Source organism: Frankliniella occidentalis, unplaced genomic scaffold (genome assembly GCF_000697945.3).
Source record: "Frankliniella occidentalis isolate FOCC.00 unplaced genomic scaffold, Focc_3.1 Scaffold17, whole genome shotgun sequence".
Taxonomy (NCBI): domain Eukaryota; kingdom Metazoa; phylum Arthropoda; class Insecta; order Thysanoptera; family Thripidae; genus Frankliniella; species Frankliniella occidentalis.
Genome location: NW_026267147.1, coordinates 754,307 through 765,699, shown reverse-complemented (window position 1 = coordinate 765,699; position 11,393 = coordinate 754,307). Strand labels below are relative to the sequence as shown.

Here is an 11,393-nt window from a genome sequence, read left to right as displayed (position 1 = left end):
CCCTGCCCCTCCCCCTGCCTCACCCGCGTGCGGCCGTCGGCTCGGCCCGCCGCGGCACAACTCAGTTGTAAGGACGCCGTCGGGGGGCGAACACATTGCCGTCGCGTCGAGCGGGGCCCTGGCGTGTTGTCGCGGCCCACGATACACGTCGCCGCCGGGGTGCGCCGATTTTCCCTCCTCCCCCTTCCCTCTCTCTCTCTCTCTTCTCTCTCGTGCCCCTCTTGCTATCTCGCTCTTGCAGAGAGAACTGCGCTATCAGCCTCCCATACCCGCCCAAAAGTGAAAAATAATATTAAGAGGGACTTAAAAACATCTTTCAGGGGCTCGGGAGCGGGACTCCCTAATTGTTATCAGCTTTAGAGAGCAAGAGAAAGAGATAGAAAGAGTGAGAAGTATTTACTCTTCCGCCTCACAATCAGTGACAGAGAGTGGGAGAATATATTCTGCTCCAACCATCAACGCGGCCCGCAACTCGCGCCCATGTGTCCGGAGCGCCACAGTGATCGGAGAAGTGAGTCAGAGTGTCGTCGGAGTGCATCAGGCTCCACTGTGCTTATTTTCCGTCGAATTCACGTTTCACTTGGGTTCCCTCGAGTTCGGCTTCGGTGTGCACGCACAAAGTCAACAGATTCGACCCCCCCCCCCCCCCCACTCGGCAGAGTGAGTGCCTGCGTGTGTTTGCTTAGCAGCCTGCGTCGTGCACGATAGTTAGGGGTGGAGAGAAGGTGAGTCCGCGCGAGAGTGCAAGAGAGAAGGAGGCTGGAGCTTCCTTAACACCACTTCAAGTTATCTCGAGAGCCCAGCAGTTGGGCGGCTCGTCGGGGTGGCTTAGGTCTTCAATTTCCTGGACACCTTTAAGTTTTCCATGCATCAATCATAAATCATTTCTGACGTAGAATGGAATCGAGAAGGTGTCTAGTGAATGGCCGCGAACATGCTGATACAGTACAATGGTCGGTGTTTTAACGAGGCTTAAAGCCATTGACTACCGCAGCCTCTCTTTCCCCCACCTCCAAAGATAAAGTGCGTTACGTGGTTATAAAGAACCCCGCTCCGGTACGGGGTGGTTCTCCCCTTGGCCTTGGCTCCGGGGCTGCTGCCTACCGCCGCTTGCAGTGCACCAGGCTCAGCTCGGAGCTTGTCTGAGTCCCTTCGGCCCCACCGCCGACCCCGCCCGCACGGGTCCAACAGGGCCCGGTGGTTGCCCGCAGAGCGAGGGGGCTTTGTGGTGAGAGCTCCCAGCGGTAGCGGTTTAGGGGGGGGGGGGCTACACTGAGCACGAGCCTTTGACTGTATACCTGCACTTACAACTTGACGTGTGGCCAACTCGACGTTTTCTTTCTGAATTTAGTGAGTGAAGGCAGTATATGACCGACACCGACACAAGGCCCACTCCGTCGCCGTCGTCGTTGCAGAGCGCGGTGCAAGGTGCAGCGGCGGGAGCTCTGATAACAGCAGCAGCAGCAGTGCCGGGCCACATGGGGCATGACCCCGCAGCCCGTGCCTCGCCAGCCCGCGCCGCGCTCCCCGCCGCCCCGGACCTCGCCACGAGTGCCCTTCGTGGAGCCGGTGGCTCTGGTGCGTGCCCTGCCGCCCTCGCCGCCCTGCTCCCCATCCGAGCTCGGAGGCCATGCGATCGCCGTCGAAGTCAACAACACGGTAGGCAACCGCGGCTTCGATTGTCGGATATTTTTACTCGTCTCGATGTCCCTGCAGCGTTGTCCTGCTTGTCGTCCTACAGGCTGAGCAGCAGCAGCAAGGTCGAGGATTCGTCGCGGACCTCGACGAGGACGGCGTCGACGACGCCATGGGGCTGGGCGCGGGTGAGAGCGGCGGAGCCCGGAGGCCCGGCCTTAAGAGGACGGCCCTCTCCGAATCCACCGAGACGCACCACCACCACCATCAGCACCACCACCGGCACCACTCGGACCCGGACCCTGCCACAGCTACGACCATCGCCAAGCTGGACGTCCGAGATGCAGCCGACAGCATCCTGCACCAGCAGGTGCATGAGCGCGAGAAGCGGCTGCGACAGCAGCAGCACAGCGACGCGCTCAGGGTCAAGGTGGTGCAGCAGGCGGTGCAGGAGAAGGCCTCCAGGTCGGCACCTCAGCGAGGCCGGTCCGTGACGCTGACAGCCTCCCACAGCCACGCGAGGCCGCAGCGCTGGTCTATCGGGGAGCCCTCCGAGCTGCTGGCGGGTCTAGCGGTGCGCGCGCCGTGGGACGCCGTGCCCTGCACCTCCCCGCCGTCCGAGGCGTCCGCTGCGAACGGCATCCCCACCGTGTCCCTGCAAATTAAGCAGGGCCACGGTCACGGTCACCCACCGGAGCGCTGCACGACAGACATTGCGCACGAGCGCTGCGGCGATGAGCCCATTTTCACCGACCACCTCGTCCGCTTCGGTGAGCATCGATTTATAGAGCAGAAGCTAGACTTGAATAAAAACTTGTGTTCGTTTGGCATAGAGAAATGTTTTGTGTCCACAAGAGAAATTTTCGTTCGCGCTAGCAAAGCTTCGAGGTCCCAACCGGTCCCAACATGAGTGTTTGTGTTTGTGCCGCTTGACGACAACCCTTTGTCCGCAGTGTACCCGGAGCGCGGCTGCCACGTGCGCGTGCGCGACGAGGGCGTGCAGGCGTCCGGGCCGCCGCCGCTGCAGCTGCGCGTCCTGCCGCAGCACCGGTGCGCGTGCAGTCCGTGCGGGCGCGGCGCGCGCGGCGCCGGTGTCGGGCCGTGCGTGTGGGTGGTGCAGGCGCTGTTCTCGCTGGCCGGCCTGGCCTGCGTCATCCTGGTCCTCGCGCTGGTGGGCGCGGCCGCCTTCCACGCCACTGAGGGCCCGCATGAGGATCTCCAGGTGCGCCAGCTCAATCGAGAGCAGACGGAGCTCGTCGTGCAACTCGCCACGGACCTCCGCGTCGTGCTCCCGGACGACGCCACCTGGCGCGCCGCCATCGAGCGCTCCGTGGAGAGCCACGAGCAGATGGTGCTGCGCGCCGCGGCCGCGGGCTACGGCGAAGGCGGCGCCGGGGAGGGCGGCGCGCGCATCTGGACCTACCCGGGCGGGCTGCTGTTCGCCGCGTCTTTGCTCACGACCCTGGGTAAGCTCAGCTCACGAGGTGTGGTGTGATGTCGCCCTTTCACGCTGCTCCACGGCTTGCTCCCGTGCCCTTTTCCAGGCCCTGCCCTAATGTTAGGTCAGGGGAAGGTGTTGTCCGTCGGAAGGCGGCCTTGCGCCCTGCCCCGCTGGGGTCGTGCGTCCTCAGCGGGCGCCTCCCTTTGTGAGGTAAAGGGCGGCAGCCGGCCGGGCAGGGCGGGGCGGGGTCCCCTCGAGCGGAGCGGGTAGGCCTCCTCCAGGCACCGGAGTCGGGCGGGACGGCCTACCCTCTCCTTTGCAGGGGCCTTCTCGGAGGTGCGCTGTCGAGCAGAGTGTCTCCCGAGTCTTAAGAATATCTTTATCTTGCTACCGCATTACGATGGCCACTTCCACGGTAGCCTGGCTATTTCTACGATACGAGAGGCCCTTAGGTTGGTCTGTATATAACCCCTTTCCCTCCATTGTGTGAGAGGGTAGAGTAAGGACGGTGACTCCCCCAGGCCGGGTCGCGAGGCGCGAGGCGCGAGGCCGAGGCGTGGGGCGTGACCCAGAAGGGCTGTTGGTTCTATCTGGTGAGACCTGGTCCGCGTATCGATTGTACCCACTCCGGTCGACTGGAGTGCGCGGAGGACCACCTGCTGCGGGCCGGTGTGCCCGGCGGCCGGCGCCGAGCGGCGGCGTAGCATGGCGTAGCCGCCCAGGTATCAGCCTCACGCTGCTTGTTCTTTTGACCCCGCTCAGGTTTCGGTGCACCGGTGCCGCGCACGCCGCTGGGCAGGCTGACCGCCGTCGTGCTGGCCGTGCTGGGCATCCCCCTCAACGTGGTGCTGGCGCTGCAGCTGGGCCGCCAGCTGTGCGTGCGCTTGCCGCGCCTGCTGCCGCTGCTGTCCGCGTCGCGCCCGCCCGCCGTCCACCCCTCGCCGCCCTCCAAGGGTCGCACGCCCTGCTCCACCTGCTGGTCCGCGCCCGCCATGCCAGGTGAGAGCCCAGACCATGAAAGGGGGAATCGTATGTACACCATTTTGTTTTATTTTATTACGGGGGAGTACTTCAGGATTATCATTAAAGCACTTTGCTGAAAGCTGCTCAACCAGTTAAATCCGCTGTTTGTTTACCCACACTTATCGTGGCTTCCGAAATGCCCATGCTTACCAACCTGGGTTGAAACAAGGTTTACTTTTAACTCCTTTTTGGTTGAAATAAAGTTGATCCAGGTGGCGCGCGCTGCGAGGACGGCGCCGGGCTGGGCTTCCGTTGGGCGCCGCTGCTGCTGCCCGTGGGCTCGCTCCTCGTCTACTACGTCCTGGGCATGGCGCTGTTTGGCGCGGTGCTGGCGCTGCCCGCCTCCGAGTGGGTCGTGTTCCCGCTGTCGCTGACGGCCGCTGGCGGCGTGGCGCGCGTGCCCGGCTGGGTGCGCGTGTGCTACGCCGCCTACCTGGAGGGCGGCGTGCTGCTGGCGGCCGTGGCCGTCGCGCTGCTCCAGGCGCCCGCCACCACCGCCACCACTGACTTTGCCATGGGGCTCGGCATCCTGGACCTGGACGAGTACTACTCGGCGTAGTGTGTGCATGCGTCTGGGCTCGAGTGACGCCAGTTTGTAGAGCTGCGCAACAGGCGGGTGGGTACTCGGCCCTCTCAGCTGTGGGTAGCCTGCTATTCGTTCCTGGTCCGCGCAGGCTGCCTCACTAGCTCTCGTGAGTGTCTCTGCGCTGGCTTGGTACTCGGTTCGGCTTTAGTGGAAGACTATGATATACCAACTTCTCTCCTCTCCACCTTCGGAGCGGATCATGCACACTACCTGCGTGAGACGCAGCTCTATCAGTTTGGATAGAAATAGCTAATAAAATATTTTCATACTCTTGAGGCTGACTTTATCAGTCATGCTGTAATGCCATGTAATTCAATCATATGTACTTCCCTGTTATTGTAATATATGTTCTTGCAAGTAGGCTCTACCAGCATGTAAAAGTATGGCTCAATGAGATTTCATGTCATATGTTCAATAGGTTCATCACAGAAGACTACCACATGTGTTGGATGGAGGAAAGAAAATTTGTACTCAAATTTCATACAAACATAACATTTATTAAGTCTGCGCGCATATGTGATCAACTTTTGAATTAACATCCATAAACCAATTTTCATCGGTTAAAAGAATGACAAAATAGCACACTAAATGTAAGCTAAGGAATGACACCTTTGCCTAAGCTTACATAATAACAATGCTTGTAGTTATAAAGTATTACTATGGCAATAATGACTATTCACTGTCGACAGGAAATGATCACACACTTTTGTCATCAAACAGAGTGTTGAATAATAGTAAATTTTATACGGTCAATATTTTACATTGTTTCTGAACATGGGCATGCACTACAGATAAATATCTACAACTTTGCTATTACTGTCTAACTGTTTCTTCTGACTCCTTCTTATTACTTCCCTCATCTATCACAGATTTTGAATCATTTTCTGCATTCCCACTGTCAGCTTTTGTTGGAGGGACCGAACTGTCAGCAGGTTCAGTTCTACTGCCTTCTTTAACATCCGAATCACTTTCCTGACTAACTTCTGGCTTTCCTGAATCCGTTTTAGGAATTAATCGGACCTTGCTCCCTGAAAAAACAAGCCATACATTTGTTTACAATTTTTGTCTTTGATCTTGGGCATAAAATAGAAGAAATATGAGCTAAACTTATTTTTTGAACATACAAACAAATTTCCACAATTGATAGAAAATTATTAGAGAATTGCACATTCATGATCATAATTAGTTTGGTGTGGTTAAAAACTGGATGGGAATGTAATTTGAAGGGCTATAACAGACTTATTGCTTTTTGTGTGCTAAGAACTTCAGTAGTTAATTATTTTTATGTTGTGCAGCATTCTTAGAATTAGAAAACATACACCAGCATGCACAACACAAATTATACAACTAAATAAAACCAACAGCCACAAATGGAAAGCAATTGCTTACCAGCACCACCCTTAGGAGGTAACCAATGGTCACACTCAGATTCCAGAAAATAGCTAAGTGTTTGTACAGCATCATTATCTTTTTCCTGGAAAAATGTTGCTGTTCAACACTCATCTACCTTCCAATACTGGTCAAAAGTGTCATGATAATGATATCAAGGGCACCATCAAAATTTTCACTCCCAATTAAAATCAAGTATAAAAACATAGAATGTTTACTACTATTAACAAATATCCAAATTTAAAAACAATTAAAAGTTCTATCCAAGTATAGCTTTTTTAATTTTGGATAGTAATCCTCCAAACAAGGGCTTAGTCTTCTCTTCTTGCTTTAACTCTTCCATTACTTTTTCTTCCGAGCCAGCCATTTTAGTTGACTTTGGATCCCCTGCCCCTGCACCAACATAACCAAGAACAAAAAATAATCAGATAATCCTATTCCCAATTACTTCACTTAAGTTTGATAATCTAAGTCAAACTGATGGCCAGCATTGGAAGAACAAGTAAGGGATTACGGAAAAATGTCTGTTCTCTCATAATACCCCAAAATAATATTACAATTAAGTACTAAATGCCCTCATGAGTGAAGACAGGTAAGAAGATAGATAATAGTTCACTTACCATCTTTCCTGAATGCAATTCCAAATATAGTTCCAGGAGTGTCCTCTTCCAGCTCTGCATAAGCAATCATAAGTTCTTTCTGCTCGGGTGTGAGTGACTTAGGCAATTTTATCTTGATGTTGACATAATGGTCACCATAACCATATCCAGAAACTAGCTTCATTCCTTTAGATTTCAAGCAAATCTTGGTATGTGATGAGGTCAGTGGAGAAACCTGAAAAATAAGAAATTTTGTGAAGATTCTTGAGGACACAAAAGTTGTACACTTGACCAGACAAGCCCAACACTACCAACCTGGATAGTCTGATCCTCATAAACACCCTGAATTCTAATGGTTCCACCTAAAACTGCTTGTGCAAGTGAAATGTCTGCATCAGTGTGAACATCTGCTCCTTGCTGTCTAAAATAAGCTGATTTTTCAACTCTAACAGTAATGAAAAGTTCCTTTCTGCCAACTGCCATGCGCAAAGTTTGACCATCTTGAACACCTAACATTCAAAAAGGATTTCAAAATGATGAGTAAACAAAGGGATCTAAATTGATTGATGCAGTCTCATGATATGATCGGACAGTAGGTTACTTACCTGCAGGGATAGGAACAGTGACCCTTTTCCTCTGTAGAGTTTTCCCATTCCCTCCACACTCCCTACATGGATGCTTTATAGACATGGTACTTCCATTGCAGACACGACATGGAGTACGCATAACAAATGGGCCTTGACAAAAAGAAATCATGATTGGTTAGAAGAATCACTTTCAAGAAGTTGACAATACTGCATGTAGAATTTCATTACCTGTTTTGATGGTTTCCATGCCAGATCCATTACAGGCTTCACATTTAGTTGCTTTCGTTCCTGGCTCAGCTCTTGTACCTTTACATGCAGGGCATGTGTCCACAATGTTAACATCAACATCCTTGTTGATTCCACGAGCAGCTTGAGCAAAGGTAAGTTTAACAGAGACCTGAAGTTACAAACAAATATATTAGAATTTCAAAAAATTATTGTAATGCCTAGTCATGATAAATCAGATTAGATAATCAAACAGATTTAAACTCAGGAAGAAATAAATTAGGATCATAGTCATCAATGTGGACCCAAATTTTATAGTAAAGTCTTAAAAAATTCTAGTTTATTTTTATTTGTTCTGAAGGCACTGCTAACTACTGTGGCTAAGTCCCTACCTCCACTGTCAATCGTAAAGCAACTTTATAAGTACAATAAGAATAAGAAAAATGATCAGAAAACGTTTTGAGGCTGCATTTGCTTATTGGGCAAAATCTGAAAGCTGAGACAAACTTCTAACAGGATGTCCATCTACCCTAAAACCCAATCTTTAAAATTGGATCCAAGTTGGTGGCTGTGACCCTTTTATTTTTTTTCTTTAGGCATTATCCTCTCTGTACCTCTTGGCCTGATCCAAAACCAAATGCTGAGTCAGCAAAGTCTTCAGTAAAAGACTGGAATCCATGATGGTCACCAAATATTTTCCTGAAGAGTTCTTCCGGATCAACAGATGATCGGTATTCCCAGTTCATTCCTTGGCCAGCTCCTGGCCTGGCTTTTCCTCCTCTTGGGCCAAACCCTCCACCTTCTCGACCCATCTGCTCTGAAGTTGTGCCCCAAGCATCATATTCTCTTCTTTTTGTATCATCACTGAGAACCTGAAATGTAATAAATGAACATTTGTATGGTTCACTTGTGAAAGGTGTAGGTGGCTTGACTATTATTCATATGATTCGTACCTCATATGCCTCAGATACTTCCTGAAACTTCTTAGAAGCATTAGGATCATCTTTATTAGTGTCTGGATGATACTTTTTAGCTAGTTGATAATATGCCTTTTTGATCTCTTTGGAGTCTGCTTTTTTGTTCACACCTAAGACATCATAATAATCCTTTCTTGAGAGTTTTGATGAGCTGTGGAAACTTCTTGATTCACCTAGGACACACAGGAAAAAATTGTGTTAAGACAGATAAAAGGATAATTTGAGAAGAGCTTGACTAGTTAAACATGTTGCGTGCAGGGAGGGGAGGGCGGGGTGGTACATTCATATAGATTGTGTGAAACTGCAGATTTTGTTCTTTCCTCGCCATGCTTACTAAAACAGAGGTGCATGCTCACTTGGTTGCGACCATGCTAAACAATGGGTTTTGGCTGTGTGGTGGAGTTTTTGAGAGGGATTTTTGCTTCGTTATATTTTGGCGCTACCCTACTCCACTCTGGGAAAGTTGTTCATTCATTGGAATAAATTAACTGATAGCGCACAGTTACATAGGGTATTCCTAACCTTGATTCGCACACTGAATTAGACCTTAACCGATGAACAGTCCGTGACAACCACCAAGAAAGGTCAATTAAACACACAAGAAACGTAAGAATAAACAATTTCATAAGAGATGTGAAACCGTGATGATTTTTTTGTTGGAGAACTTACCTGTGTGTTGGTTACATCGGCGAAGGACATCATGATATGTTCTTGGCACACCACATACTGAAGTAAAGCTACAAAGTCTAATACAAACAGTACACTTGTCATTTGTTCGAGACGAAATTTTCGTGAAACTATTGAAAGGAGACTGTCTATAACTAAATATTCGAACTAATCCTCTAGTGGCCATGGTTCAGCCTTCTGCACACGCTTGCTACCTTCTCCCGTATATACTCCGGCTACATTAGGGGTATCTCTTTAGATAGTAGATATTTGCACGAGCTGGGACCTCCTAGGTCAAATAACCACCAGGGCGGTATTTGCACGACCCGTGTAAAACCTGTTATTTGCACAACTTTCACATACATTTGACCAACGTCATATCTGTCGCCAAACTGGTCGATTGACATACAGGTGGTGCTATTTCCCATTTCTTTTCACATATTAATCTTTTATCACTCGGTACCGGTGGTTGTGGTTAACGGAACGGAACGGAACGGAACGAAGCAGAACGGCCGCTCGCAGCGCTATCTTGCGTCGCAGCAGCAGACAATCGGACAGCGTCGAACGCGTAAACAACAACAACCGACTGAACGTAGGTACTTTCTAAAATAAGAACAACCACAACCGGTTGCTTTTGGTTTTCTGCAGCCTTTTGCTATAGTTTTCTCTGAACACAGTAGCCTCCCTGTAGGCAAGGAAGGCAAAGTTTAGACTAGTACTCACCTGGTTCGGATCTTCTGAAAAAAATTCCTCACCACAAACAAACTGTCTGCATCTGTAAGCTATCAAACTTTTGAAAGAAATCAATCATTCTCTTCAAAATGATACTACTTATAGTTATGCGAGACATTTTTCTTGCTTTTTGTTGTTGGAGTGTGTTACTTAGAGGAAGTAAGGTGGTAAGATTTAGTTTGAACTTAACCTATTATCTTTCTGTTTCTGTGTGTCTCAGGTTTAAGTTTGAAAAGAATGCTGTTTTAGCTTTCATCATGACTTCATTTCCCAATCATGACAGTGTCTACACATCAAGCTCAGTTTTCCTGCGAGATGAGTATGACTTTGATGATGACAACGATGATCTGGAGGAAGAGCGTGAAAATGAAGAACAGGATGAAAGCGATGAAGGTATTAATCATTTTGTTACAATTGTCCATTATTTTTATTTCTCTCTCATCCGATAACCTTTTTTGTCATATGAATGAATTGATATTGCCAATAGGTATACTTTCTAAAGTTTCAAATTTTTACTCGTTCTTTACCTCCTACACCTCTTCTAGGGAGGTAGAGAATGAGGATTGTGCTCGGTATGGTGTAATTTAGGTCCCACTTACAGCGAAGAAACGGTGATACATACAGTTATGATGGTGTAACAAAAATGTTGCATTTTGTGTCTGAATGAATCAATAATAGAGGGTTTTTTTTCGAATTTCTAAGCAAATTTTAAAGAAATCACGAATTCAAAAATCGAGTAAACACGCCGAACCCTTCGCCCGCGAGCCACTTATTATGATCTGATCAGAATTTAACATGACAACATAAAAATACGTCATCTAATTACATAATATGATAAAGTTAGCTACTGCAAAGTGTATCAATATGTTTTTAACCATTTCTTATTCGTAATTGCAATATAAGCATTACTATAATTTTATTGACAAACATTGAAAACGTCAACACCAACACAATATGAAGAGCGCATGCGCGGTTTACATCAATCTGCCGCCGGCCAAGTTGTTGGGGTTCTCAATAGATGGGGTTGTCCGCGCATGCGTGACTTACAACAATGAGTAGGGTGGCTTTCCCTTGCGAATTCAGTAATAACCATTGAAAATGACTTAATATTGATTCAGTTGAAAAATATGCCATTTACCATTTCTGATAGTGTTAAGCATTTAACAAAACATAAATTACACCATACTTTAAGGTAAAGAACGAGGTTGCCCCCATTGTATCAAATTAATTTGATCCATTCTGTTTCTTCTTGTTATTATCTTCAGATACAGAGGAGGCTAGTGAATCAGAGATGGGGAAGCCAGAAGAATATACAGAAATAAGAGAGCAGTAAGTAAAAGAGAAATATTTTGAATTTTTAAAGTTGTGTGTTTGTTTGGTTAATATTATTTCCAATGACCATTCGTATGTAGAATGTATCGTGATAAGCTAGCTAGCTTCAAAAAGCAGTTGCAGCAGTTAAAAGACGGTACTCATCCTGATTACAATCGGAAGCTGAAGAAACTTGAAGCCAACTACAAAGAGCGGTTAAGT

General features: G+C 48.6%; 3 protein-coding genes across 11 annotated transcripts in view; 2 read left to right on the top strand and 1 right to left on the bottom strand.

Annotated features, from left to right (window-relative positions):
- Positions 1-63: 63 nt before the first annotated feature.
- LOC113209844 (uncharacterized) lies at positions 64-5,498 on the top strand. Of its 7 annotated transcripts, none has more exons than XM_052264278.1 (7): positions 64-159; positions 420-511; positions 1,352-1,659; positions 1,742-2,405; positions 2,589-3,101; positions 3,839-4,075; positions 4,303-5,498. In XM_052264278.1, exons 3-7 carry the CDS (start codon positions 1,486-1,488, stop codon positions 4,656-4,658), a joined length of 1,944 nt encoding a protein of 647 aa, XP_052120238.1. In that variant the 5' UTR covers positions 64-159; positions 420-511; positions 1,352-1,485; the 3' UTR covers positions 4,659-5,498. The 7 variants fall into 7 exon arrangements, with proteins under 7 accessions (XP_052120238.1, XP_026283346.2, XP_052120239.1 ...); XM_026427561.2 differs by having other exon boundaries at positions 321-511; XM_052264279.1 differs by lacking the exon at positions 420-511.
- Positions 5,162-9,470, bottom strand: LOC113209846 (protein tumorous imaginal discs, mitochondrial). 3 transcript variants are annotated; one of them, XM_026427565.2, is made up of 8 exons: positions 9,132-9,470; positions 8,439-8,635; positions 8,100-8,357; positions 7,489-7,657; positions 7,279-7,410; positions 6,989-7,182; positions 6,695-6,908; positions 5,162-5,713 (listed from the first exon to the last, which is right to left on the bottom strand). In XM_026427565.2, exons 1-8 carry the CDS (start codon positions 9,313-9,315, stop codon positions 5,499-5,501), a joined length of 1,563 nt encoding a protein of 520 aa, XP_026283350.1. In that variant the 5' UTR covers positions 9,316-9,470; the 3' UTR covers positions 5,162-5,498. The 3 variants fall into 3 exon arrangements, with proteins under 3 accessions (XP_026283350.1, XP_026283351.1, XP_026283352.1); XM_026427566.2 differs by lacking the exon at positions 5,162-5,713 and adding an exon at positions 5,783-6,467; XM_026427567.2 differs by lacking the exon at positions 5,162-5,713 and adding an exon at positions 5,783-6,159.
- Positions 9,471-9,503: 33 nt separating this feature from the next.
- Positions 9,504-11,393, top strand: part of LOC113209847 (sin3 histone deacetylase corepressor complex component SDS3) — a gene marked incomplete in the record, with an annotated part of 10,041 nt that continues 8,151 nt past the window's right edge. The window contains 4 exon segments of the mRNA XM_052264281.1: positions 9,504-9,724; positions 10,081-10,253; positions 11,126-11,189; positions 11,273-11,386. Of these exon segments, the coding sequence (XP_052120241.1) occupies positions 10,118-10,253; positions 11,126-11,189; positions 11,273-11,386 (314 nt within the window).